This window comes from Saccostrea echinata, unplaced genomic scaffold (genome assembly GCF_033153115.1).
Source record: "Saccostrea echinata isolate AGI-Se365-2 ecotype Australia unplaced genomic scaffold, CSIRO_AGI_Sech_v1 ptg000030l, whole genome shotgun sequence".
Taxonomy (NCBI): Eukaryota; Metazoa; Mollusca; class Bivalvia; order Ostreida; family Ostreidae; genus Saccostrea; species Saccostrea echinata.
Genome location: NW_026889779.1, coordinates 3,255,992 through 3,283,261, shown reverse-complemented (window position 1 = coordinate 3,283,261; position 27,270 = coordinate 3,255,992). Strand labels below are relative to the sequence as shown.

Here is a 27,270-nt window from a genome sequence, read left to right as displayed (position 1 = left end):
AAATATAATTTGTACATTACGCAATGTATAGAAGAGATGAGTAAAACAATAACCTCATTACCATGATTTGATTCCAATATGTTGTCGATAGTGTAAGCTTTACATTCTTCATTGATCTATTCTAGATGAGTAAGCTTACAATTAATTGATTCTATGAATTTTGGGCTTTCTAAACAAATGATTCATATACATCGTTTAAAGGTGTGGGTGGGCTAAATAATGTCCTCTCTCTCTCTCTCTCTCTCTCTCTCTCTCTCTTACACACCATCTCTTTCGAGATGCGGAATTATCGTATATTAGCCTACGAAATATGAAGCATTTAATTACAAGACTTTGCAGCCTTTTGAAAAAGAGAGAACTAAACACTCTGCAGCTTATCGAAACCGGTTTGCCTTGGTAAAAGTGAGTGCATTTTCTTAAAATTGTGTAAAAAATTTACTCTCAGTTATTCATTCATCAAAAATACAGTATGCCTTCCGTGGGCGCGTTTTACAAAAGAACTTACGACTAAGACCAAAAAGTTAGGTTGATTGTAAAATCTTGCAAAATGAATGATTCTGTTAAAAACTGCTTGCATAAAAATATCTTTCTAATTTTTTTTTATTTAAAAGATTAAAACAATTTTCAAATAAATGTAAATCAGAAAGTTATTTACAAAATTACATCTTGGTCTTAGTCGTAAGTTCTTTTGTAAAAACGAGGACAAGGTGTAAGTTGTAAACTTATATTTGAAAATCGGGTTCGGCAATCAAAATATCTAAAATGGACCTGGATGATGTGAGTAGAATTCATTTATGTACAATTTTGTAAAATACAGCTTTATTTCACTTGTCATAATTTTTCTTTATAGAGGGTATTGAATTCTCATCAACAGAATTATCCAATTTTCCTTTCTGATTGTTCAGAATGTTTTCAGAGCCCAGATAATCAAGTAGTTACGAGGAGAGGTAGATACTTTGTAAAGCGGCGGGTTAACAGGGAACACAATAGTAATTTCAATGCCGGGTACATCAACATTGATGAGCAGTATCTCCACAGGACTGGGGTCAGAGGTCGTAAAGTCTACCTGCTGTATTGCCTTATCTTCATTCTGGTTGTTCTAGCTCTGCTAAATATATTGGTAAATACTAAATATTAATATAGGGCTGCCAACTCCCTTGTGTGCGTAGTAAGTACGACCCATAATCGTGCATATAGACAAAGGTGCCATTGCACCATGCATGCCCGGGGCTTAATGGAACCAATTTTTGGTACAGAGTCCTATACATACCCTTTTTATTTTGAATTGAAAAAAGCAAAATCTGGAAAAAATGATGACATTATGTATTATTGTGAAATAAGAAAGGTAGTAGGCTTATCGTCTATCCACATCTTTATATCATCTCAAATTCATAAAAAGGCACTGAAAAATTCAAATGGTGTTATTTAATTGGAGGAAAAATTAAAGTCAAATGGAACCAGGTCCTCTTACCTTACCTGCGTTTAACAATATTAAGTTGAGCCATGGTGGGGTGGGATGGGGGGGGCACACACCTGCAAACAGAAGTTACCTGAAAACAAAAAAATGAAAAAAAGAAGAAAAGGGTTATCAGATGTTTGTATTGAGGGAGACGGCTATAAATTAATAGCTTTTTTCTTTTGTATATTAATATACTGGTAAAATTAAATTGTTGAAGAGTACAGTGAAGAGAATATTACATGTAGTCATTTGTATGGCTATTACAGGAGTTTGATTTGTAAAATTTTGTAACACGTAATATATTATGTAATAATAAATTTTAAAAAATACTAAATGTCTCAATTACATGAATGTAGTAAAAAAAAAAAAAACAGAGAATTTTCATGAGAAGGGGATTTTTAGAATTAGATACAATTAGAAAACAATAATTTTTTTCCCATAACTTGATGTAAAGCAGTTTTGTATAATCATATGGGTATTTTTATCAATTATTTAGATGACAGCAGGTATCCTGTACATGCTAAGAGTGAGCACAGAAGGAATAGAAATGCTGGAGTTTATCCCAGAAAACAATCTGCTGCGATTTCTGGCAGAGACTACCTTGCCCTCTATCAGTTTGTACCAAGGTGGAATTGGCAGCAGGCATGCTTCTTCATTAAACATTGATTCTGGACAACAGGTATGGTTCTTCTTTCACCTTATTGAAAGATAAGCTTTGTCAGTTGATCACATTTAGAATAATTACATAAAATATCATACAGGATGTGTGCAACATAAATTTCAAATGAATATGCATGTCATGGTTACCGTTTATGTAAATTCTATCATGTGTTAAACAAAACTTTAAAAAAAAAACATTGATAACCAATGCTTGGGAAATGCAAAGTTGACTAATGGGAAGTAACTCATTTTCATGTAAATGACCAAGACTGTCTTCCTATAAAATGTTACACTGCATCGTCAAAGGAACAAATAACAGAGAGATGATCTCATGGTATATTTTTATAAACAAAAAAATGCAATGGAATACAAAATTTTCAGTGCTTTATTTCTGATCCACATTCACCATTTTGTCAGATTTCTTAAAGGTATACCAGTACTGGTATATGCACAATGTACTTAAACTTTTTAGCAATTAAGTATTCCAAAGGAGGTCACAATTTTTGAAATATTAACTTAAAGGATTCTGTGAAAAGTTTGATTCATGGTTATTCCATATATGGGAAGAAAACTTATTATGAATTATACATAAAATTTTGTTTTAGATTGTATTAAATGCATCCTCTTTAAAGAAGAAAGATGCTGAAGGTAAGTATAAGTAAAAGGCAGATAGATGCAATATATTTATGTTCTGATGCAAGTGTCCTTAAAACAGTTACATAAAATGATTTGATTAAATACACATTTATTTTAAATATATAAAGTAAATTGTTCAAATATACATTTATTTTGTCATTGAGTGTATATATAAACGTATTCAGTATCTGTTACAACATGAAAAGAGGTATTTGTAAATTCTAGTACAGCTAAAATTGTGCCAAAAAGTACTTGATTCTTTGCATCTTTAGGTATAATAAATCCAAACAGAATTCAGTTCCATTCTTTGGATGAATTTGTGGTTTCTGACTTGGAAACAAAAACCGATTTCTTCTCAACCAAATCTCAAAAATGGAGCAATGTTCAAAATGCTGGATTAAATCTGCATGTCCCATTTCTTTCAACTGGTCATGTAAGTTTACCAGTATATTGTCATATATATATCAAATACTAGAATCATCTATCTTTTAAAAACTAAGAATTCATCTTAAAAATCATAATCATTTTGTCATCTATTTTTCATGTAAAACAAGGATATTATTCTGCAAGCTTTTGTACATGTATTTAAAATACCAGAGTAGCCTTTGTTTAAAATGTTATTTTTAATATAAGTCATATGATGTTGAATACATACAGATAAAGAGTTTGCCTGGGGTGGATAGATTAGTTATGGAGGCCGATAGAATGTTTCTAACAGGAATGGAGAGTTTTGATATGGTCTCTCGGGATAAACATATTCACATCAATGTAGGTCGTAATCTTCTTGTTCAGTCTAAGGTAAGTCATTCTTGTCTCAGTTATGAATACAGCTACACATGTATAGCCATCCGGTTAAAGTTTATGTCTTTGAATATTGTATAAGAGGTGATCTCTGGGAGAAAAGACAATTTCAGCTTAATGATGACATTTCTTCCATCATTTAATATTTACATCCACTGAATATTATCTCCCTTATTTCTTAAGAAAACCATTGCCATTTATCAGTCCGTAAACACCGCCAAGCATATCACCTTTACACATTTCTGAAGCAATGGCTGTTCCTTCCATGAAACGTACAGTGACGTGCATATCAATAATACATTATTTCATCTACTAAATCCTATTTTGAATGAATATTTGCACAGATATAAATATAAACAATAAAATGTCTTTCTTTCTTTGTTAGTACGAATTAACATTGCAGCCATTGCAGGAAAAAAATCACATAACCCGCTTACGCAGGTTATGCATTTTTTCTGCAACAGCTGCAACATCAATTCCCATACTATCAACCAAAGAAAGCATTTTATTGTTTAAATGAACGTATCATTTCTACCACTGTCAATCTAAGTAAAATTAGATGTTAGATCTGCTCACATTCTTGCTATATGCCTTGTGCAGCGAGTAGGCTAGTGCATGTAACATCTATAATTATAATTTCAATTAGATTGAACCATTGTAAAAGAGAAATTTGAATTCCCTTTGTATATGTATTTCATCATATGCTGTTTAAATACCGGTACATTCTTTGTAAAATTGAAAGCATTTTAAATCTGTACATGAATAATGTAAATGATGATCATCCACTCCAAAAAAAAAACACTTTGAGAGGGTTGTTTGGGTGGGTATGATGAAGAAAAATCATGCTTTCCTTGTTAAATTTAGGTAGGAAACATCAACATTGAAGCATCCAACCATACGTTTATCAACAAGGATACTCCAAACAGCAGTCAATACTCAGCGGACACTAACATAACAGTGTACAAGATGTGTGTGTGTATGCCAAGTGGTAGACTGTTTACTGTTGAATCAGGATCAAACTGTACAACAGGTGCTGGGGTGTGTCAGTAAAACTTTATCTTACATGAAAGTACTGTAAACCAACTATTATTCGCATCATCTTTTATTCATGATTCGTCAGTTTGAAATCAATCCGCGATGATTAATTTTCGCGACTGAGAAATTATTGTATACAAATACAAAGCAAAATAAATGGTTCGCAGGGATTAATATTCGCGAGTTATAGAAGATCACGAAACTTGCGAATATTTCTCGCAGGCGACTAAAAGTTGGTTTACAGTATATTGTAAATAATTCATATCTTTATTACAAATTATTGGATATTTTTGTATCAGATTTTTTATGTGCCTTTATATTGCACTATTAATACATGTATTTAAACTGGTGCTAGATTAAAGAAAAAAAAACAACAATAATTTATCTATATAAATTATTTTTTTTTATTTAAATTTAACAAATGTCTTATTCATAAGGTCTTCAATATTAAAATCTTTCTCATGCTAGATGCATTTTATGTTTTCATCCAGCTACTTAATATAGAGCCATGTTTCTTTCAATGATCATGATTTGTGTAGATCAACTTTTATGGATAATACCCTGTGATTAGAGGCATTCAAAAATGCCATTTTGTTTTACATCAACATTTTACTTCACCCTTTGAAATATCAATAATCAAGTAGATGTACAGATACAGCAGGTAAATAAATACAAATATCTTATTTTTGTAGTATTAGATCTATATATGTACAGTGTATATTTTTGTCTTGAGGAGTGATAAGTGTAGTGCTATATTTTTTTTATTTGCTGTGATGAAGGCTAGCTTGGTATTTAAACAGCACCAGGCTGAAGTCAAGGGATAAAAGCTTTATATATTAAACTTATTGCTTCATTACTCTCTGAGAGTATAGTAGGTTGACTTGTTCATTACAAGAAGGTTCAAATAAGAGGGCAAGAGAAAACTTGCAATAAGAATGAGAGAAATGTGACCCTGGTAAGCATTGCGGTCCATAGGCTCGTTGTGGATAATATTCTTACACACATGAAGATTCTAAGTTAACCAGTCAATCGGCGTAATTCCAATAAATGTAAATTATGTGTTGGACTGAACAACTAATGAATGTACTAGTATGTAAAACATCAAATTTTGCACAGAAGCTGTCCAAATAATGTGTCAGGGATGCAAATGATTATAAATATTTCTGAGGTTATTTATAGTTAATTGGAAGTAAATAATGTAATTTCGCACTTGAATCCAGACTGGTTTCCCACATGTACAATTTACATAAATGGAAATGTACAAATAAACCTTCATTCTGGCAATTTTTTGTATAATTCACTTCTCTTTCCTGTAAACAATACTAGAGTTTCCTCAAATACATTGTTTTTACTCATTTGGGGCGGGTGAGTCCGAGATTTTTGGGAGTTGATTTTATCAACTCCTCATAGTCAGCGCGCCAGAGGCGCATCAATACATACAAATGACAAACAGCTACCAAGGGGGTGTCCTCAATTAAATGCAGGATGTTGTGAAAATGGGAGAAATGTTGAAATTAGAGTTTAAACTACAAATTGAGCAGGGTGTGAAGATTTAAAAATGCAATGTATAATCTCAGTAAACGGCAGGCCTAAATATTTATGTAAGAAAATAGATTTACAGATATTGCGAATAAGAAAATAGTGCATATATTCTAATTTTAAGATAGGAAACTCGCTCCTAAAATAGCTTAGATACGTCATTTTCATCAGTTTGTAGGGAAAGGCTGAAGGTATCCTCGTGATTAAAACAATGCATAAACACCATGCTTCGACAATATGAGTCCCATAATAACGGGATTAATAATCAGACATACGATTAAATGCATGTCAGTTTATACAGAGAACACAAAATCAGATTGATACAGACAACTGATGTAAACCCTATAATGTTTATGTACATATGCGAGCAAGACTGATTATCACAGCGGGCCTCCAGTATCTGTAATATGTGTAAAGTTCTAAATCTCCAAACTGCAGCAGACGTGACCTACTTGACTAACTTATTTAGCAGCCTTTTACTTTTGTGCCTGGAATGATAATTATTGATAGTATACACAGGATTAATTTTTATTAGATGTGTAATTGAGATGGCTTATTTAATATTTTTATTTTTGCAGGAATATTAATGCTGTGCATGCATAATTGTCTCAACAATTAGTTCACTGTTGATAGAACGGAATTCGGAGTGGATCCAGAATTTTGCTAATTTTGGGCACATTGAGTATGTTTGGAGTGGAGTGGGGTGTTGAAATAGCCCATTTCCTTCTAAAACAAAACCGTGTGATTCGTATATATTTGCGAACAAAGACCAAATATGTTGCTTTGTGGTTTAATGTACCTGTAATGAAATATTTCATCTCGCTGCAATCTTAGTTAGATTCCAGCGAAAAGTAAAAATAAAAAATAAAAATGATACATTTAAAAATGAATTATGCCACGCAATAAGGTTTAATTTATAAACGAACGAAATTTATTTATATGTAAATACACTGTTATGTCATATATAGTGTATCTTAAACAAATATATACCTAAGTGTATCATTTCTCATGCTCTTATCGTTTGCTCAAAGTATATTAACTTTATCAAAAATATAAATTAATTAATTAAGTTTTAAAAAAGGAAGAAAAAATTCATAGTTTCAATAAATTTAGACATTAAAACCATTGTTCACTTTTTTGATCATTCAATTAACCCTATTTTAATTATTGTATGCATATGAAATTTGGGTTTATTTTAATCCATTTACTACAAAAAAAGCATCCCTGGCGGTACAATAGATAGGATGTTATCCAAATCATTCTGTGATAAACTGAAAGTTTGCAAATTAATACTTGATGTACATAAATATGCAAATAGTTTTGCTGTACTATCTGAATTTGGTAGATTTCCCCTACACTTCGACATTGTAAGATCAAAGATAAGCTATTGGTATAGACTTGAAAATCTGGTAAGTCTTTTCCACCTTTACAAGAGTGAAGATGTATATTGTAAATCCAAGTCACTATGAAAAAGGTGAAGATAACAGACAGTGATTGATCTCTAAAAATCTATCAAACAATACAAATCTGGAAAGAGGGCATAAATTTGAGAAGAATCTCTATTTCTGGTATACATGTTGCTCCATTAATTTTCTCATCACCAATATAGATGGTATTTGTCGTGATTTAACTTTGGTCAGAGTACATCACATGTTTAAATGTTGTACACCTTATTCATGAATTAATGACAACGTGACCGTCGCAAATGAATATTCATTATTTTTGTGATTTTTTCAACAACAAAAATAATAATAATAATAATGAATTATCAATCTTTTTATAATGAAATATAAGTAATTATTTGATCGTATCCCTCATCGTATGACAATAATGAAGTTCAATATTTTCTCAGGTAAAAAAAAAATAACCAAAAAAACCCCTGCATTTTCCACACTGGGAGTGTTTGTTAGGTTTTTCTGAATTCTGTCTAAAACAGGATTTTCAGTTTAAAAGAAAACAACATCTGATTACATGTATCTTAGAAACTGAAATTGCAAATTTGACAACTTCACGCAGGATGAGAATGAAATCGGAAAATGACAAATATTTATAAATTGGCTTGATAAAGACCTTGTAAGCTCTTTCATCACATTTTTTCTACATGAATATCATTGTAATGAAGCTTCGCTTTAGATTTTCAAACTCGAAATGAACTTTCAACTTTTCGTCATTTTGTAAACGAACAATACAGGACACAATAAAAGATAGAATCAAATGAGGAAGAAATTATTCCGAATTAATATTTTTTAATCTATGCTTTTTTTTCTTTTATAATGCATTGAACAAAAATCTGCCATATTGAAAACAATATGGCGCCTATGCAAATTAGCAAAACGTACTCCATTTCTCTATATGTAAATTCAAACGTACACTTAAAAATCATTTATTCTAAGATTTTATATATACATGTATAGGAGCGGAATCAACAACTTGAATCACATTCTGACGAAAAAAAAGTCGCTCTGGCACTTTTAAACAAATTTTTGGTAAGGAAAATACCTTAAATTACTGAAAAAATTTGAGCAATGAAGAAGTCTTACACGTGTTTGCATATCATTCAAAAGTTGTGGTCAAATCAAAACAAGCCTTACTTTTTTGACTCCTTAGAATCGTGACATTTTTTTAGTCTTTTGATACTCGCATACCAAATTAAGAATCAATAATGTTGTACATAATTTGAAAAGCTGTAAACAAGGTTAAAAACATAAATCTTCCTTAAAATCAACTCCCATCAGTACCTTCAGTACTTTGATTTTCTATGCTTTGAAAGTCATGTGACATAAAAGAAGTATCAGGAAGCTAGTAAGGAAGCTTTCACACAGTACAAAATGAACACCTTTTTTTCTTTTCACAGCCTAATAAACCCAAATTTTACTTTAATTCGATTATTATTTTCCTGCATTTGTTTCAATTTTTATTGAGGATGTAACTTACAGCCCCCTTCCCTCACTCTCATGGTCTATCCTTACCATTACTTGCAGCAGAACTCGTTGCATGCACTACAACTTCGAGAGATTAAACAATAGCTCTAAATACGAGCACAATATTCAAGAAATTCTGTTGTAAGCATTAAATAACTTAAAAGTTATATGTATTTTTTCAAAACGTCCAACAACTAAGTTTGATCCAACAAACATACATGTAACATGCTTCTTTCCTCGCTTATCCTCTGTCTTGAGTGTCATGAAAATAACGAACCCTTCCTGCAAGTCATTCGGTGCAGATAGTCCACGGGTTTTCTATCCCTTTCCGTTTTTTTTTTTTCCTTTTCTTGAAAAAAGTGAAAAATCCCTTGAGTAACAGAATACATTTTATTATCAAGGATTAGCTTTAAAAAATCAAAACATCGCTATTTTTGTTTCCAAATTGAGACTTTTTGATTTGACCATATTTTATTGTAATTCGCAGGCCTGTAGCAACGATTTCAAGGAGGGGCAACCTCTCAAAAAAAATCTTACAAGCAATCAAAAAAAAAAAAAACTAAACTGTCCGAAGGGGAGGGGACTTCCCAAAATAATCTGACAAGCAAAAAAAAGGGGGAACCTTATCAACTGTCCAAATCCTGGAATTTGCCAGTGCTCGACTTTACAGCAACAAAAAGTGGGAGGGAGAACAACAAGCATCTATAAAGGATAATTTACTATAGCATACTATACTTGAAAAAGGGGGCCGGGCCCCATAGCCACCTTTCCTCCCAGAAACTACAAAAATCAACCTCATTAAACAATCTGACAAGCAAGCAAAAAAAAAAAACAACAACCTTAACTGTCCGAAAAGTTTGAAAGGGGTGGGGGGAGGGCGGGCGCAACTTCCCAAATCTGACAAGCAAAAAAAAAAGGAAAAGGAAAAAAAATATATTAACTGTCCAAATCCTGGAATTTGCCAGTGCTCGACCTTACAGCAACAAAAAGTGTGTATATAGGGGGGGGGGGGACCAGCATCTAGAGGATAACTTACTATAGCAAAATACTGTACTCGAAAAAGGGGGACAGGGCCCAATATCCACTTTTCCCCCAGAAACTGTGCTCTAGAGTAGGATTTCCCCTCGATGGGGGGAATCACATTCTAGAACCAAATTTCCCCATGTTTATTTCCCAGGGTAGGATTTACAAACCTTATACATGTACATGTATATAAACCACAGCAAAAACATCTTGGCTGAAAGTTGAAATGAAAGTTACCTGCTAAGATGTTCAATTATAGTGTGAATTCTAAAAATGCATTTCAAACCTCGTACATGTAGTTTTAAACAAAAAAAAAATTAAGGAGGCGTACCTCACCAAAAATTTACTTACGGGACTTACGTTATGTAAACATCTCTTTTGAAATATGATTTCAGCATTGAAGACTGAGGTAAGCTCTTGATTATTTCATATTATATTCAAGAAGAATCAGACATTTTTGCTTTTTCGAAATAAAAAATTAATAAGTAAAATTAAAATTATTATATGATAATGTTTTCTTATCCATATAATATCAGTGCATCCTACAAAAAAGACATATGAGTTATTGAATTAATAACAGTTATGGCAAAGATTAAAGTTTCTCAAAACTGTATTAAACTTCAAGATCAGGGTAATGAGGTCAAATATCGGTGTCTTCCCACTTAGCCAACATTTTGAAAAAATACAGGTAAAACACAGGTAAATGTGTGTTGGCTAAGTGGGAATGGGGTGCAGACTGAGAACAAAAGAAATGAATTACAGGTAGGCTATAGTCTGTTTTAAGCTACATGTATAAGCCGAATAAAATAATTTATTTAATTTGTAGCATGTACATATAAGAACACCATGAGGAATGTAATATTTTTTTTGATGAATTGAGTTTCAGTGCAAGTACAAAAATATCTTTTCTTAACAATATAATAATAATTGATATATTAATTACAGTGTGATTTAATTGTTTTTAATAATTAACAGTTTTATTCTTCTTTATTGCTATGTTGTATCACAATTTGTTTTTTTTTTTTTTAATTTTCTTTGTCACATTTGTAACATCTTTGGCGGGAAACGTTTTTAAATATATTTATTATAAAATAAATATTCAAAAATCGATCATTGAATATATTTAAATTATTAATCATTATATCCTTCTTCTTTTTAAATAAATTATAGCTCAACTTGAATCAAGCCTAAAATTTTAAAGTTTGAATGTAAAACACATAATATGCTGCAACATAGAATTAAATATTCAAACTGTATATGAAATTTAAAAAAAAAGTACAAACATTAATTCTTCAGTAAATTTATAGTTTTTTTTAACATTTTCCATGGCTGAGTAAAAATAAAACAAAATGACAGGAACCCCCCCCCCCCCCCCGAAAAAAATTTCATTTTTATGATATAAAATAATATATAGGCCCTATTAGAATCATATATAGTTAAAAAAGACAGGTTTGTGAATATCAAGCATGAAATTTTCTTAGCTGATTTTTTAAATCAGATAAGGCCAAAGTTTTTTTTTCGTTTGGTTTACGATTCCGCCGACCCTAATTTTCACCAATCATGAAAATAAAAATAATGCCCAATCCTGATCGACCTAGCAGACACGGTTACACCTGTAGATAATAGGGATTTATCAGTGCCTTCTCATGTACAATTGCCCAATTGAAAATGAGTTCAGTTTTTCCCAATTTGGCAGTATTTTTTGCCAATTGGTGAACAATGCTTTTATTTTTATTTATCTTGAAAAAACACAAAGTAAAATTGTCAGACTGTTTGTAATTTTCATCTATTTAACTCATTTAGCAAAGCTACAATTATAACACATGTTTAAAAACATCCCCAACTTTTAATCCGAATTTCCTCCGTTTTTCTAAAAATGATGATATTGTGTAATTATATAGATTTATTAAGTTATTTCCACCTATTCAATTGACCTTTGAGTGAATGGTAAGGACTTTGGGCATTATTTCAAATAGAAAAATATATTTCCAATGCATTAATACATATTAAAAGAGGACTTTTAGAAAATGTGTACTTAGTATTTTTGCAGGAGGTTTATAATCTCCAGAAACAGATACTATATGATCTAAATTGAAATCTCATACACACATGTACAACCCTACGTTGTGTAACTGCTTTACACTCATTGAAGTCCAATTTACTTTCATTAGTCTATTATTCGTAATTGATCTTGTATGATGAAGATGGATCATATTTAATTGTTGTTTGGTTGCCCAAATTAGAGTTCATGCTGAAATGTTAAATGAATTACCCCTGAATACAGGATTTAAGTAACATTTTAAAATTTTTTCCAGTTTCATCAAATAGCCGATAATTTATTCCCAATTCCCCAAAAATGGTGTTTCCCAAAATAGGCTGATAAATCCATGGATAATAGTTAGACCAATTTAGTGTTGAGAGATACATCTTAGTTGAAGTAACGCTGACCAGTATTTCACTGGATAAATTCAAATGTGTATAAAACATTTGTTAATTTATAGAAGTAAATTCAATATACAAATCTTTGCAAATTTCATACTCAATTGAGATCAAAGCGCTTTGAATTACTAAGAAAATAATGAGCATTGCCTACTGTGCAGGTACATAACAAAAATTTAAAGAAGGACTTGATTGAGGAATTATTAGGCTTTTGTGCCGCAGGTTGAACATTAAATTTGATAGATGCATGATCAAATTATTATAACCTTTATTTCAATGTCAATTACTTTTGATATTGTTAAACAATTAAATTGTATTTTTCTTCAATCTAAATTTAATTTAAATTTGGATCCTTATTTTTAGTTTGTGGGCATACCGAGGTTTATAACACATCACTTATCACTGAAGAGCACAAAAAGAAGTTGAGCATCATGAACCATGCTCTGATTGACAAACAAAAATCAGAACTATATGTAAATGAAAATGACATTCAGTCTAAAGTTAGAAATGAATTAAAATTAAATAAAAAAGAGTTATGTGATCTAGACAATAAAACTTAAAAGTACTATTGACGTGTATTATTTTTATTAAAATAAACATTGCTGGTATTTTAAAATGAAACTGTTAAATCCTAAATTATTTTTATTTTTATTTTTCGACCACCCAATGCATTTTTTTGAGACAGAAAATCGTAAACCAAAAAAAAAAAAAATAATAAAAAATAAAAACTTTGGCCTAATGAATCAGTTTGTATCAAAAGATTCTGTTACTGTGATCATTATCACAGTCGAATATTACATACTCAGATAAATATTTTTAATCTCAACTGATGAATATATTTTAGAATATTCAAAATTGTTTCTGCAATGTAATATACACTTTTCTTTGGTATCATTTAAAATACTTTATTTCTTAATTAATTTTCAATATTTTCTTTTATCAATATTCAATTTTTAATTTAAAAAAAATGCAGATTTATATTTGTTTTTTACTACATTTATATAAATTAATTCTTTTTTTCTAGAACTTCATTTTTTTTTAATTTAAATTTTATTTTTATGTTTTGACTGAAGTTTTCATATGAATTTATTTTTACACTATTTTTTTCAAAGGTAGTAATTCTCAGGTAAAGCATATATACCTGAAAACAGACTATAGCCTGTTGATCACTCAGGTGTAAAAATCAAAATGTTGGCTATGTGGGAATAGGATTTTTCAAAATGTTGGCTAAGTGGGAATAAACCAAATATCATAATACAATCCGAAAGATCTCGTCACAAGTAAAGCACACGTGAAAAAATATGAAAGCCTTATCTCTTCTGGAGCAAAGGGTATAGCCAAAGTCAAATTTTTTTTAGAAGAAGGTCAAAATTCTAGCTCAAGGTCACGAAGTCAAAAATGATATATCTTTCTAAAAGGTGTTGTAATAGGTAATGTACATGTAAAAATATGAAAGCCCATCTTCTGTCATTCAAAAGTTATTACCATTTTAAAATTAGTTTTAAAGACTGTAGGTTAAACTTTAAGGTCAAGGTCACGAGGTAAAAATCCAGAATACAATCGGAAAGGTCTCAAAACAGGTAATGTGTTAAATGTAAATTCTCTATCTTCTCTCAATCAAAGGTTATCAGTAATTATAAAATTTTTGAATATTAAGTCAAACTTCAAGGTCAAGGTCCAGGGGTTAAAAATCATACTACATTTGGAAATGCTTGTCACAGGCAAATATACGTGACAAATATGAATGCCTTGTCTTAGCTCCTTCAAAAGTTAGCAACAATGATAAAATGTTCGAAAAATTAGGTCAAACTTCAAGGTCAAGGGGTTGAATATCATAGCACACCTGGAAACTTTTTGACACAGGTAATGCACTTGTCAAATATGAACACTCTATCATCTCTCGTTCAAGAGTTATCACCAATGTTAATTATTTTGAAGATAAAGTCAGACTTCAAGGTCACGGGATCAAATATCATATCACATTCGGAAAGGTCTTGAAAGACAGGTAATGCACTTGTCAAACATGAACACCTTATCATCTCTCATTCAAAAGTATCACCACTACTAAACTTGGAAGTCAAGGTCAGGGGGTCAAAAATCATAGCATCTTTAAAAAGTCTTGTCACAGGTAATGGACGTCAAATATAAAAGCTCTATCTTTTCTCATTCAAAGGTAATAGGCAATGTTAATTTTTTGAAAACTAGGTCAAGCTTAGATTAAGGGCACGGAGTAAAAAATTATAGTATTTTTGGAAAGGTCTTGTCACAGGTAATGTACAAGAGAAATATGAAAGTCCTATCATTTCTCATTCAAAAGTATGACCAAGGTTAATGTTTGTTAAAAAATTCTGTAAAGTAGAGGTCAAACTTCAAGGTCACAGGGTCAACATTCATAGTACATTTGGAAAGGTCTTATTACAGGTAATGTACTTGTGAAATATGAAAATCTTATCCCCTCTCATTCAAAAGTGATGGCCACAGTAAAAGTTTTTGTGACAGCCAGACGGACAGCTAGACAGACTGACAGATGAATGAGATTTAATATCCCCTCGCTTTCGCAAAAGCGTGGGGGGGGGGGGGGGGGAGTTGAGGATAGAAAAGTTGAAGTCATCACGTTTATCATAAAGCTTTGTTGTTAGGTAACCATTAACGTCTTTTTCTAGTAAAATATCCATATATGAAACATGTGTCAGACTCAAGTGAGCTTTTCTGATCGAAATTTGTCCGTTGTCTGTCGTCGTTGTCGTCGTCGTTGGCGTTGTCGTAAACTTTTCACATTTTCATCTTCTTCTCCAGACTACTGGGCCAATTTCAATCAAACTTGGCACAAAGTATCCTTGGGTGAAGGGGATTCAAGTTTGTTCAAATGAAGGGCCACGCCCCCCCCCCCCTCCAAGGGGGGATAATTACGAAATAGCAAAAAATTAATGGAATTATTGAAAAATCTTCTTCTCAACCAATTGGCCAGGAAAGATGAAACTCATGTGGAATTATTGTCAGGTAGTGTAGACTCAAATTTGTTCAAATCATGACCCTCGGGGGTAGGGTGGGGCTACAATGGACGATCAAAGTTTTACATAGGGATATATAGGAAAAATCTTCAAAAGTCTTCTTCTCAAGAACAGCAAAGCTATGATTGGTCATATTTATATGGAAGCATCCTCAGGTGGTGTAGATTCAAGTTTGTTCAAATCATGATCCCCGGGGGTAGGATGGGGCCACAATGGACGATCAAAATTTAACATAGGTGTATATAGGAAAAATCTTCAAAAATCTTCTTCTCAAGAACACTTCGAGCGATCAAGAACTTCGAGAGATCGAAGTTCGAGCCATCAAGAGTTACCTGTATTGAATTTTACATATATGGAACATGTTAAACATACGGTGAGATTTAAGAGTCATTTATCCATTTCCATGAGTATTTGAAAATCTGATGATGTTTTCAGCCTTATTTCAATTGATAAAATTTTCTACCCTCTTATGAAAGGAGTTGTAAATAAAAGCAATTAACTTTTTGTCACTGGTTTTTAAAATTAGTACTCAATACTAATGAAATTTTCTTTGCATTCAAACAAGTTTTAATGTCCAAATTGCCAAATATATTGAATTAAATTGATGGAAAATGTAGGCGGGAATCGAGAGTTAGCGTGTAATTCTTACAATATAATAAAATTTGGCAGATTTAGGAATTTTTGAACTGTAAAGGCGAGGAAGGGGTAAATCGGAGGAAGAAGTATTTCCTCTTAAAACAAAATATTTAATTTCTGTATTTCCTTGCAGGGCAAATGATTCGGTAGCTTTTTGACGCAAGGGGGGTGGGGGTGGGGGTCACATACGACAAAAGAACAAAATTTTTAGTAGGGTCTTGAGTAACATTTGTTGGTATTTGTATTTATACTAGAAATATTATTGAAAATTATAAAAACATAACTTTTGCCTGGTGTAAAATATCTAGTAATATCTTTCGGTGTTTCTTTTTACCCCTAGGAAAAGTACCTCTATTTCGGTATTATTATACGTGTCTTATGTAAATCATTTTATTGGCTAATGTTAGATACATGTATATATATATATTCGTAATGGTGGTGGTGGTGGGGGGGGGGGGGTACCCACTAAATTTTCAACAGATACTATACAGTAGTGCTCCTTCAATAAGGACGCCTGTGACTTTTTTTATTCCTTGTCAACGGAATTACGTTGGGTTGTGCCCCCCACCCCTCCATGCACTGAAATTGCTTCCTTGCCTGAGATCAACTGTTTTTACATAGAGTAAAAGGCCTTTATGATTTTTTATTAGTATTTCTGATATAAATGCATATACCAACAAATATAACCCAAGATTCTACTAATAGCCCCCCCCCCATTTTTTCTGACTTATATAAGCCTTTTTTACCCCCCTCTCCCCAGATCAAAAAATCTACTGAGTTATTTGCCTGCAAGGAAATGTGGGAGTTAGATGTTTTGTATTTAAGAAGGAATTCTCTTTCCTCCTATTTATTCCTTCCTTGCCTTCACCGTTTAAAAAGTTCCTGAATCCGCAAATTTTTTTATTATTGCAATCCACCATAGGGTTTATTCAATTAAGCATGCGTGTTAAAGATATTAAAAATAACAAAACAGGCAATATTATCTATGAACAGTGGCAGTTGGCAGTGAGCAGTTGGCAGTAACCAGTTGGCTGTCGTATATGGAATTCCATAGGAACCCGCTATACATGTATAATTCAATTTGATTGTTGAGAATATTAAAAAGAGTTTAAAACTGACAAATGATTTGGGGAAATATGTTTCTTAGAAAGGGAATCGTAAGTATAAGTTGGATTACCACTTGCAGAATTAAATCCAAGTTCCTCTAAAAAAACTATTTGAATAATGAGCCTTACAAACAAAGACAATGTTGTTACCTGCTTTGTCAGCTGGAACCAGTACATATTGATCGTGTACATATATAATCTATTTAATTTCTTTTTTTACTTCTAAATTATTGAAGACAGAAGGATAAATGGTTTTCATATTGCCCCTCAATCGTTTAATGCGAGATTTCAACATCCATCTGATACTTTCAATCCACTCTGACAAAGTATCACGGTCTTCTTTTTCACATTTGGCCCATCGCCCGACGTAATCTTCCGACAGAGTTCATAATATCTATGAAATTATGACGCCAATTGAATGATAATTAAGTATAGAACAGAACAGAACATTTATTTTCTAATTTAGAGCCCATAACAGACAAGTATGAAATTATTACAATAATAAAGAAAAGATATGTAATAAATAAATAAAGAAATAATAAATAAATAATAAAGAAAGATATATGATGACTCTCCTTTCCAATTAAAGAGGGATTCGTGCTTCCTAAAGGGTGGGGCATGATATTTTTAAATTTTTATATTTTAACAAATGAAATATAAATTACATTTAATTATATCTTTTAGGCCTAATCATAGATCACATCCATCACATTTTGAAGGGGATGAAGGATGAGATTCTAATTTCTCCTTTAAAGATTAAATGTTTTTTAATTAACGAGAAAAATCCTTTTTAAATACATTGCATTAATCTTTACAGTTGGAACTGCGTAAGGAATTTTAATTGTATCGAAATTATCTGAAAGTTCGTGGAAATAGAAATCGGGCTCGATATATAAACCAATCATGTACTATAAATAGCAACCAATGAAAAACAGGAATGCATATCAGTGTCGCATACCGCAACAGGTGAAGTTTTTGATTACAGGTAATAATTTTACAATGCGTAAATTGTCATAAAGCTTTAATTTTTGTCTTCTCTTATTCATAGCAAGTGCACTATGAGAGATTAATCTAATCCTTTGCTTTATGTTAATGCTTTTGATCAAAACGTATGGTTTGAAGGTAAACAAACTTCGTGTGTGTACAAATCCATCCCCTCCAAACAAAACATGGCCGAAAACAGGAAGTGGTTGTGATGTAAACTTGCTTAACTGCATCCCATACGTTACATTGGCGCTCAATCTGTGCTGTCAAAATTGATTAATTGTTTATTTTCTCTCTATAATGTACTGAAGCTCGATATATAATTTGATAGTGTTCAAGATTCTATCACTGATGTACTGGTCACTGTCAGTTTGTCTATAGTAGATATAAATGTGTAATAATGTTTATTTTTCTTAAATTTTACTTTTTCAGGAGATCTTCACTAACAAATTATGCCTGCGGCCACACGAGAAGCCCGTGAGTCGGGCCTAGGTAGGTTAAATTTTTGCTTATGAATGATTGATATCTCCATGAATCATGTGTATAGTGGAAACCTGAAGCTAATTAAGGTGTGGCTTGTGAATGGTTATTAATCATTATGTCTCTGATTATTGATTTTCTACTTTATTAACAGGGGATTGTTTTATGATCAGATCATCTAAGTCTATTTGTTTATAATGCTGCAGCAAACAATTTAGTATCCATTGATTGTTGATACATGTATTTAGAATATATTTACTGCAGTTTTTGATGCATTTTTAAAAAGTAAAGAATGCTGGCACAATTTTCATATTGGATGCTCTTATTTGCTTTATTTCTTTTTTAATTGTATGATATTGCATTAATTGTTATTTGAGCAATATGCCACCTCCAGTCTTATTGACAACAAACATTTAAAAAAAATATTAATCTGTGTGTATCTTGAATAGTTGTACAGGTGTTTGTCATGAATCTTATTTTATTTCAGTTTGTACATGATAATTTTTTTCCATTTCCAGTCTCTATTCACAAGCTCAAAAATAATCTTGATGAAATTGGAGATATTTTGGAAGCTGATCAAAATGATTTGGATTTTCTGAAAAATTTCTTAAGCAATCCAGCTGTAAAAAGCTTAATACAGGTGAGGAAAATTCATGGTACATTATCACTTAATGAATCATTAAGACATTTAAAAACCAAGTATGACCAGACACAAAAAGAATTCCTCTTTCCTGAGAGATTTTTTTTCACAGCTTAAAAAAGGAGGAAGGGGGAAGGGGGTGTTACATGTAAAGCAGATGAAATAAACTTACCATGAGAGATAAATGTTGATAAATGTTGGAGTTGCAGTGTATGCTTTATAAAGTTCATTCTCATAAAGGCATTTCGACATCATGAAATATCATTTAACAGTCCCATGAGACAGATATATATTATGTTCAAAACATTGAAGTCATAAGAATTTTAAGTACATGTAACAGTAAACTTAAGTGATAAACACAAGCATTTGGTATTCGTATTCTTCCATTCAGTGTTAAAAAAATCTTTTATTAGGCAAAGGATAAATTAGAGGACGACAGTCCCCTGGAACCTGTTACAGACGAGAGTGCAGGAAAACTGGCAACTGATGCTGTAAATGCTCTTGGGCCCTCATTGGATGACAATGAGCAGGCTCAAGAACTTGAAGACATTTTGTCTAATCCTCACATAGGGGTAATCTTACAAAAATGATGTCATATACACTGTATATTTTAAATAATTCAATTAGTTATGAATACTTATTAACTTAAATGTCTCTAAGCATTGAATATGGAGTATATACATATGAGCTCTTAATTTCTTTATTCAGGCTTTGCTAAGGGCACATGATGATGTGGCTGACCGTAACTATGGCGATGAGATCGAGGAAGATTTTCAGATGATGTCTCCTCCTCCCCCACTTTCTATGTTTAGTAACATGCCTGACCAGGTTCGTCTGGTAGGAATAAGGAGAGAGAAAAATGCACCCTTGGTAAGCCAAACCTTTTCAAGTTACTTAAAGAATATGAAATGTTTCCAAGACACACTGTCTTATCTTTAAAAAGAAGTACCTATTCTTTGCTTCTTTTTTTTGAGAAATTTAATACCAGTATTAAGCGTTAAGCAGGAAATTTTTGTTATGAGAATGTATGCTGGCACCAGCATGTGATTACAAAGGAAGATGTAGAATGACTGTTTTTTTTTTAAATTCTCAGTTCTTCTTTTTCAGGGTATAACTGTGAAAATAGATGAGAGAGCAGAACTAGTTATTGCTCGTATCTTGGCAGGCAGCATGATTGACAAACAGGGTGGGTTACTGATGTTGGCAATCAATGCAAAAGAAATTGTAGATCAATTCAAAACTAAAACTGCAATTATGGTATCAGTATTCTTGAAAAAGTAGGTTAACACTTTCAAATCTGTATAAATGTTGATGTACTTTAAGTTCCTTGAATGTTTCAAATATTTTACAGTTAGTGCAAAGCATTAACTTTATGTTAAGAAGTGAATACCATGCTCCTGTACTTAAGGACATTGGCAAGGTTCCTGGTTATTGTATAGAATTTTTCTAGAACTTTTGAGTAGGTTTAAATGCACTAAACATGCTATATTCTGGATCGTTTTACCTACCAATCCAACATTCTTTTTTAGATTTTGTCAAATTAGTGTTTTTACAATTCTTAATGCATTTCCTATGTAAAATGTTGATAAAAGGGACCTACAAAATTTTTCACCATAATATTTCTTCAAAACTCATTTATTTCATACAGTTTTTGTATTATATACATTATTGTATCTTCATTTCCTATGACTTCTAAATATTTTGGCTGAAAATGTATATATAGAAACAAGACATGGATATACCGGCACCGATCATCATTTTTGAGTTGCGTCCCTTAACATCTAAAATTGGTCAAGAGACTGGTTGATTGTTTTTATCATGTAATTGACTGAATTGATTGAAACACATTGTCATAAAAATATTGGCATGGATTTATTTTTAACTTTATTCGTAATTACTAAATGCTGATTCCTTCACACGACCTAAGAACTGTTCTCAGTCGGCATGGTCGACCTACCTTTCAGTATATGTGACATCCAGCATACTGAGCATAACAATGGTAAATGACGACCTGTTGGCTCTTTGTCCCTGAATACAATGTACAACAAAGCCATTACTACTTTTCTTTCTTGCTGTATAGATGATTCTACCCGTTGAAGGAAGTGCACGTGCTTTTGTTTACCTCTGTAACATACGCTTTATTAGTTTTCACCGCTTAGAGAATTCTAAACGGGAGATCACTCTCAATCACTATTTTATAAGGAAAAAAACCCATGTATTAAACCTTTTTTCTCCGGAAAACCCTGACTTGCCAATGTCCTTAAGTTACCAAAAGAAGTAAAAGAAGTTGAAATGTGAATTAAATCAATATCTCTTTGTAAAGATAGCACAATATTAAATGATTTCTGAAAGTTTTCTTATTAAACAATATATATTTAAGGTCTCCTGCATGTCGGGGATGTGATTAAGGAGGTAAATGGAATCCCAGTTTCTACACCAGAGCAACTGATGGACATTATACGTAGCACTGATGCTGGAATCACACTCAAAATCGTCCAGAACTTTACTGAGCACCAACCACAGACCCAGGTATAAAACAGTAGTATCTTCTTACCGATGTAAAATAGACAAAAACAATGCATTTGGTTATAGACTATAACTGGTACAAAGAATAAATCTGCATGCAATGTAATGGTGCTCACATATTGAATATATTAGTAGAAATAATCTTGGAATATGTATGATTAGAGACATGCTTTGTCTTGAACATCAGAATTGCTTTACAAAATATAAGTAATCTGCGTGTAGGAAATTCTTTAAAGCTACACTGATATCAGTGACATTTTTTACCTGTTCTTTTTCTGCTTACTTGGACTATTCCTGATAGTTTCATGTAGGTTGCAAGTATAAATAAACAGCTAATTTTTTTCTCTCCAAATTTGAATCTGTCATCAGCTTGTGAGTGTGTTTGTTTTTTTTTTTGTTTTTTTTTTTTGGTGAATGGCATATTGGGCACACAACTTCTGTGACATAATACTTCATCTTTTCCAGTTCTGCCTCACAATTTTTGAAACTTTTGATTTTCTCTCTTTTGAAACTCTTTTCCAAATTTTGTGCAATTTCATTATTTTTGCTCAATACTTGTTGCATAAGGAGTATTATTTTTTACTCAAGAAACTTTAATTATCAGAAGTTTTCTCTTTCTTAAGTCAGACTGAATAAAGTCTAATCCTACTTGTGTATTGAAGATATTAACTGATTGTATATTGTGCAATAATGTTTATATTTTAGAAATACGTAAAAGCACACTTTAATTACGATCCTCAAAGAGACCGTCTGATACCCTGCAAGGATGCTGGTCTGCCATTTAAAGATGGTGACATTCTCCACATCATGAGCACTGAGGATCCCAACTGGTGGCAGGTAGATAAAAAATTTCTATTTTTTAAAAACTTTCTTGTTTAAAGAGTGTAATGTCTATAAGCTGGGTATCAAAAAGTGCTTATTTTCAATGCTTTGTAATTTACTTACATGCAGGCTAAGATAGTAACAGAGGAAGGGGATGGACCCACAGGACTAATCCCTGCCCAACAGCTGGAGGAAAAGCGGCAGGCTTATGTACAGCCTGATTATGACTACTCTAAAAGCAGTCTATGTAAGCCTTTAAACAGGGCATGATTTAAAGAAGATACAGTTGATACTGGTTCAATGTTTAGAGTATAATGTGTTATTTCTTCGTTGATTCAAGCACCAAATTGTTGATTGTTTTTACCAGTTGATGATATGAAATTATGTAATCTAACTACATTTAACCTTTTAGCATAATGACTGTTAAATAGTAAGATTCCAAATATTCAGTACCAAAATACTCCATTACTTTGTGTACATGTTCACATAACATAAAAAAATTCCATTCCCTATGACTGCTGTCTTTTGTAGTTTGTGGCCTGAAGAAAAGAAAGAAGAGAACCATTAAATATACAACTAGAAACCATAAAGGTATGTGTTGAAAATAACAAGTCATTGATTAGATAATGTTTGTCAGAGAATCTCCATATCAAAATAAATAGAGGATATTCAATGTTTTGTAGATGAATATGAAATTTATTTCATGAGTGGGACAGGATTTTTTGATATTTTCACAAGTGCGAAGCACGAGTGAAAATATAAAAAAAAATCCTGTCTCACGAGTGAAATGAATTCCATATTCATCTACAAAACATTGAATCTTCTGTTTATTACATTTTCTTTGATTTTCCCTTTGCCTCTGTCTTTTCTTAACACAGTGTCATAGCTAGCTTGATGTCATAGTTGAGTGGTTAAGACGTCATAGCTTAGCAGTTGTGAGATTGAAAACATTACATGGCATGGATTTTAGCATCATATTTGGGATGAAAGTTGCAGTTTTAGCTCTATCAAGATGTTTAGTTGCTATCTCTATCTTATGACAGGCCAGAAATTATTTTTTACTTACTTTGATATCCTTTCATACTGTGAGAGAATATCATTTTGGTATCCTTTCACACTGTGAGAGAATATCACTTATTCAATAAATAAATCACAGTATTTCACTGTTGAAAATGTAATAAAGCTGTTTCTGATACAATTTTATCATTTCTTTATATCTTACTTATTGTTATACCTTTTCCTTTCTTCAGATTTTGATAATTGTAATATTACAATCTATGAGGAGGTGACAAGGATGCCTCCATTCCAGAGGAAGACCTTAGTCCTTGTAGGAGCCAGCCATGTAGGCAAGAGGTCCATGAAGGAGCGGTTGATTCGGGATGATCCCAAACGATTTGGTGCAGTCATGCCTCGTAAGATTTTTATTGAATGATATAATGTAATTGTGATTTTATTTATTAGTGCAAGGAGGCCTCAATAGTTAATTATACCATGTAATTCACCTTAGATGGTAAAGGAGTGCCTTACAGACATCATTGTCACAAACTCTTTGTCATCCTGTTCTCCTGTGTAAAAACCGAAGAAAAACCAAACAATTACATTATGAATAAAAGTGATTCATCACTAAATTGGATTTCTTCTACCCTGACCTTTTTAAGTCATTATTCTAAAAGTGGACAAAAGTGACAGTTTTTTTAATGAAATTTAATTGCAGAAGTCTATCTATGAGACAAATAAAATAAATCTTTTTAAATTTTATATCAGACACATCAAGGGAACCCAGGAAAGGAGAAGAGCATGGGAAGGGTTACTTTTTTGATACAAGAGAAAACATGGAAGCAGACATTCAGGCTGGCAAATTCTTGGAGTATGGAGAGTTCAATGGAAATCTTTATGGGACTAAACTTGACTCCATTCACTACACAGTGCAGCAGGGCAAGATGTGTGTCCTTGATGTCAACCCAACGGTAAGTTTATAATGTCATTCATTTCTGAAACAGAAGGGGCCCTACAGTAATATATCAATCATGTTTTAACACATTTGGTGCACCAATTTGTGAAACTAACTTACTACATATCAGCATAAAAACTGATTTTTATTTCCAGTAATTTAGATATACATGTACTTTTATGTCCAGTAACTTATATGTATATTAGTTTAGTGTTTTTATTGAGGTATAGGGCATAGCCAGGTTTGTTTGATATGTTGTACAATTCATTTTTTCCAGTCATTGAAAGTCCTCAAGAATGCAGAGTACATGCCTTTTATAGTATTTATCGCTGCACCAAGTGCTGAAGTCCAGAAACAGATGTGGGAGGAGGGAAGAAGGAGGGGTGTAGCAGGGAAAAGAGGGGTAGGAAAAAAACTCATAATTTTTCCTCCAGATTCTGATTATCATATTGTACATTAATTTTGTTACTGTTATGACAAATAATCATTGTAATGACGTAAATCATATCTTTCTTTCCTGTATAGGGACAGGTGGAAATGAGGACGGTAAGTATCATGTTTGTTTGGGGTTATACCTTCAGTCCTTCACAACAGTAAAATTCAAATGTATTTGAATGTGATCCCAAATATAATTCTTAAAGTATTTGTAAATACTGCCATTGTCTTAAATAATACAGTGAATCTCAAACGTTTTAAAAGTCTGAGCTTCCTTTGCACTTGTAAATGCTAAAAATTCAATATGTCATTGTGGATCCAAGTGAATCATTTAGAAATACAAGTGCATCCAGATATCCATGTAATACACTCTAACAGAACTGTGAGTATGCATTAATATCACCTTTCCTCCATCAATAGGAAAAGGACTTTTTAAGAACTGTGGAAGAAAGTGCCCAGATAGAGCGTGTGTACAAACAATACTTTGATTTGACCCTGGTAAACGATGATTTTGAGGAAACTTACCGAGAGCTAAAGAAAGCGTTGACAGATTTAAGTGCAGCGACCCAGTGGGTGCCTGTGGATTGGGTGTATTAAAAATGCCATCTCATTAAACTCATGTCCATTATCTAAGTTTCTATGCAGAATTTTATATGAAAATCATCAAGAGGTTAAAAAAAAAACCTAGGCTACTTAAAAATCAAGAAATCCAGCTCTGCTTGGAAATGTATACCTGTATGTACCTGGATGTGTATGGTTTGATTTACTGTGTGATGGAGACTATATTTTGTATTTGATTAATTGGAAATTAGCCATAAAATACTGTATTAGGTTTAAATTCACAGATGTAATTTCACTTATTTTTCCTTCACATTTGATCAGTGTTGTTTAGATTCACACAAATATAAAGAATTCTTTCAACATATATACCTGTAAAGTGAATTTTTAGCATATAAAGCACTTATTCTTGATTTATCGTGCAACTACAGTGAATTGTATATGTAGCAAACATTTACACTGCGAAAAGTACACTTAATCAAAGACTTCAAAGAATTTCAACTACAATCAGGAATAATAATTATAAATGTATATAAATGTATATTTTTGTAATATATTTTCTTGACTGCATGTGCTATATTTTTCTTTCAAAATAACTATATACATGTGTTTATACCATAATTTTTATTATTTCTGTGAAACACTATTTAAATTAGGGTATTTTTAGCAATTTGTGATCAATTTTGTGTGCTGTATCTATGTCACAACTTATCCTCGTAATTACTTTGTTTTTGGTTGTGTGTCCGACAAATGTGCATTTAGCTAAACATCATTATGTGCTATTGAAAGGTTGTTAGCATTTTATACAATTTTCATTTAAGGTTGTGATTTGATTACACAATACATTCTGAAATTTTGTCTGTTACTACTAAAGGGAGAATTTCTCCTTGTTTAATGCTGCTTTAGTTTCCATCAGTATGTGTATTGTAACAGGATTTCTTCATTCTAATATTCATTCCTAATTTGTGGAATCTCAGAGTACGTCTCATCAAGCAGAATTCTAGTATGGGAAAGAAGGAATATTGTGTGTGCCTTACTTGTACAAGTGGAGAATTTTCATACACAATTTACAGCTAGCATTCCATATAAAATATATATACAACAGTTAGTGTAGAAAGGGGAACAAGTTTATAAGGTGGTTGTGCTATATATTTGTATTAAATACTATGAAGGAGGGGGCATTTTTTAAAAAAATAATTTTTAATATTCTTTACAAGTGTTGTTTTTGTCCTTACTTCATCTCCATTTCAATTTGTTTGTTTGATGAAAAATTATATATTCTGCATACTGCATACATCATTATGTGGAATACAATTATTTTTATTGAACAAGTGCCTATGACTTATTGTTTATTCTACAAATCCAATAAGTAAATATGACATGTCTAAATACTGGGTTAGTCTTATTGTTTCCTGTACATTCCATATTTTAGACCAGCCTCTTCTCAGCTCTGTACAATCCAGTTTTTATGATAGTTAAAAATATGTGAAGCAATCCATTTTGTGAGTTTTTGTCTGTATTCCAGTTTAACATTATGCAATGTGCTGCAGCATACCAGTTGTTAACAACTTTGAATTATTTTAACAAAATAATAAATAGGAATAAATA

The 27,270-nt window shown here is 31.9% G+C and overlaps 1 protein-coding gene across 1 annotated transcript; it reads left to right on the top strand.

The window, feature by feature from the left end:
* Window positions 1-725: 725 nt before the first annotated feature.
* Window positions 726-27,270, top strand: LOC133197113 (protein PALS2-like). The gene is made up of 20 exons (XM_061332964.1): window positions 726-777; window positions 917-1,120; window positions 1,956-2,138; window positions 2,725-2,767; window positions 3,028-3,188; window positions 3,413-3,553; window positions 4,421-4,544; window positions 19,249-19,370; window positions 19,784-19,942; window positions 20,079-20,240; window positions 20,478-20,556; window positions 21,751-21,899; window positions 22,602-22,733; window positions 22,848-22,965; window positions 23,250-23,309; window positions 23,969-24,130; window positions 24,483-24,685; window positions 24,947-25,072; window positions 25,195-25,215; window positions 25,525-27,270. The coding sequence occupies exons 1-20, from the start codon at window positions 763-765 to the stop codon at window positions 25,699-25,701; spliced, it is 2,541 nt and encodes an 846-aa protein (XP_061188948.1). The 5' UTR covers window positions 726-762; the 3' UTR covers window positions 25,702-27,270.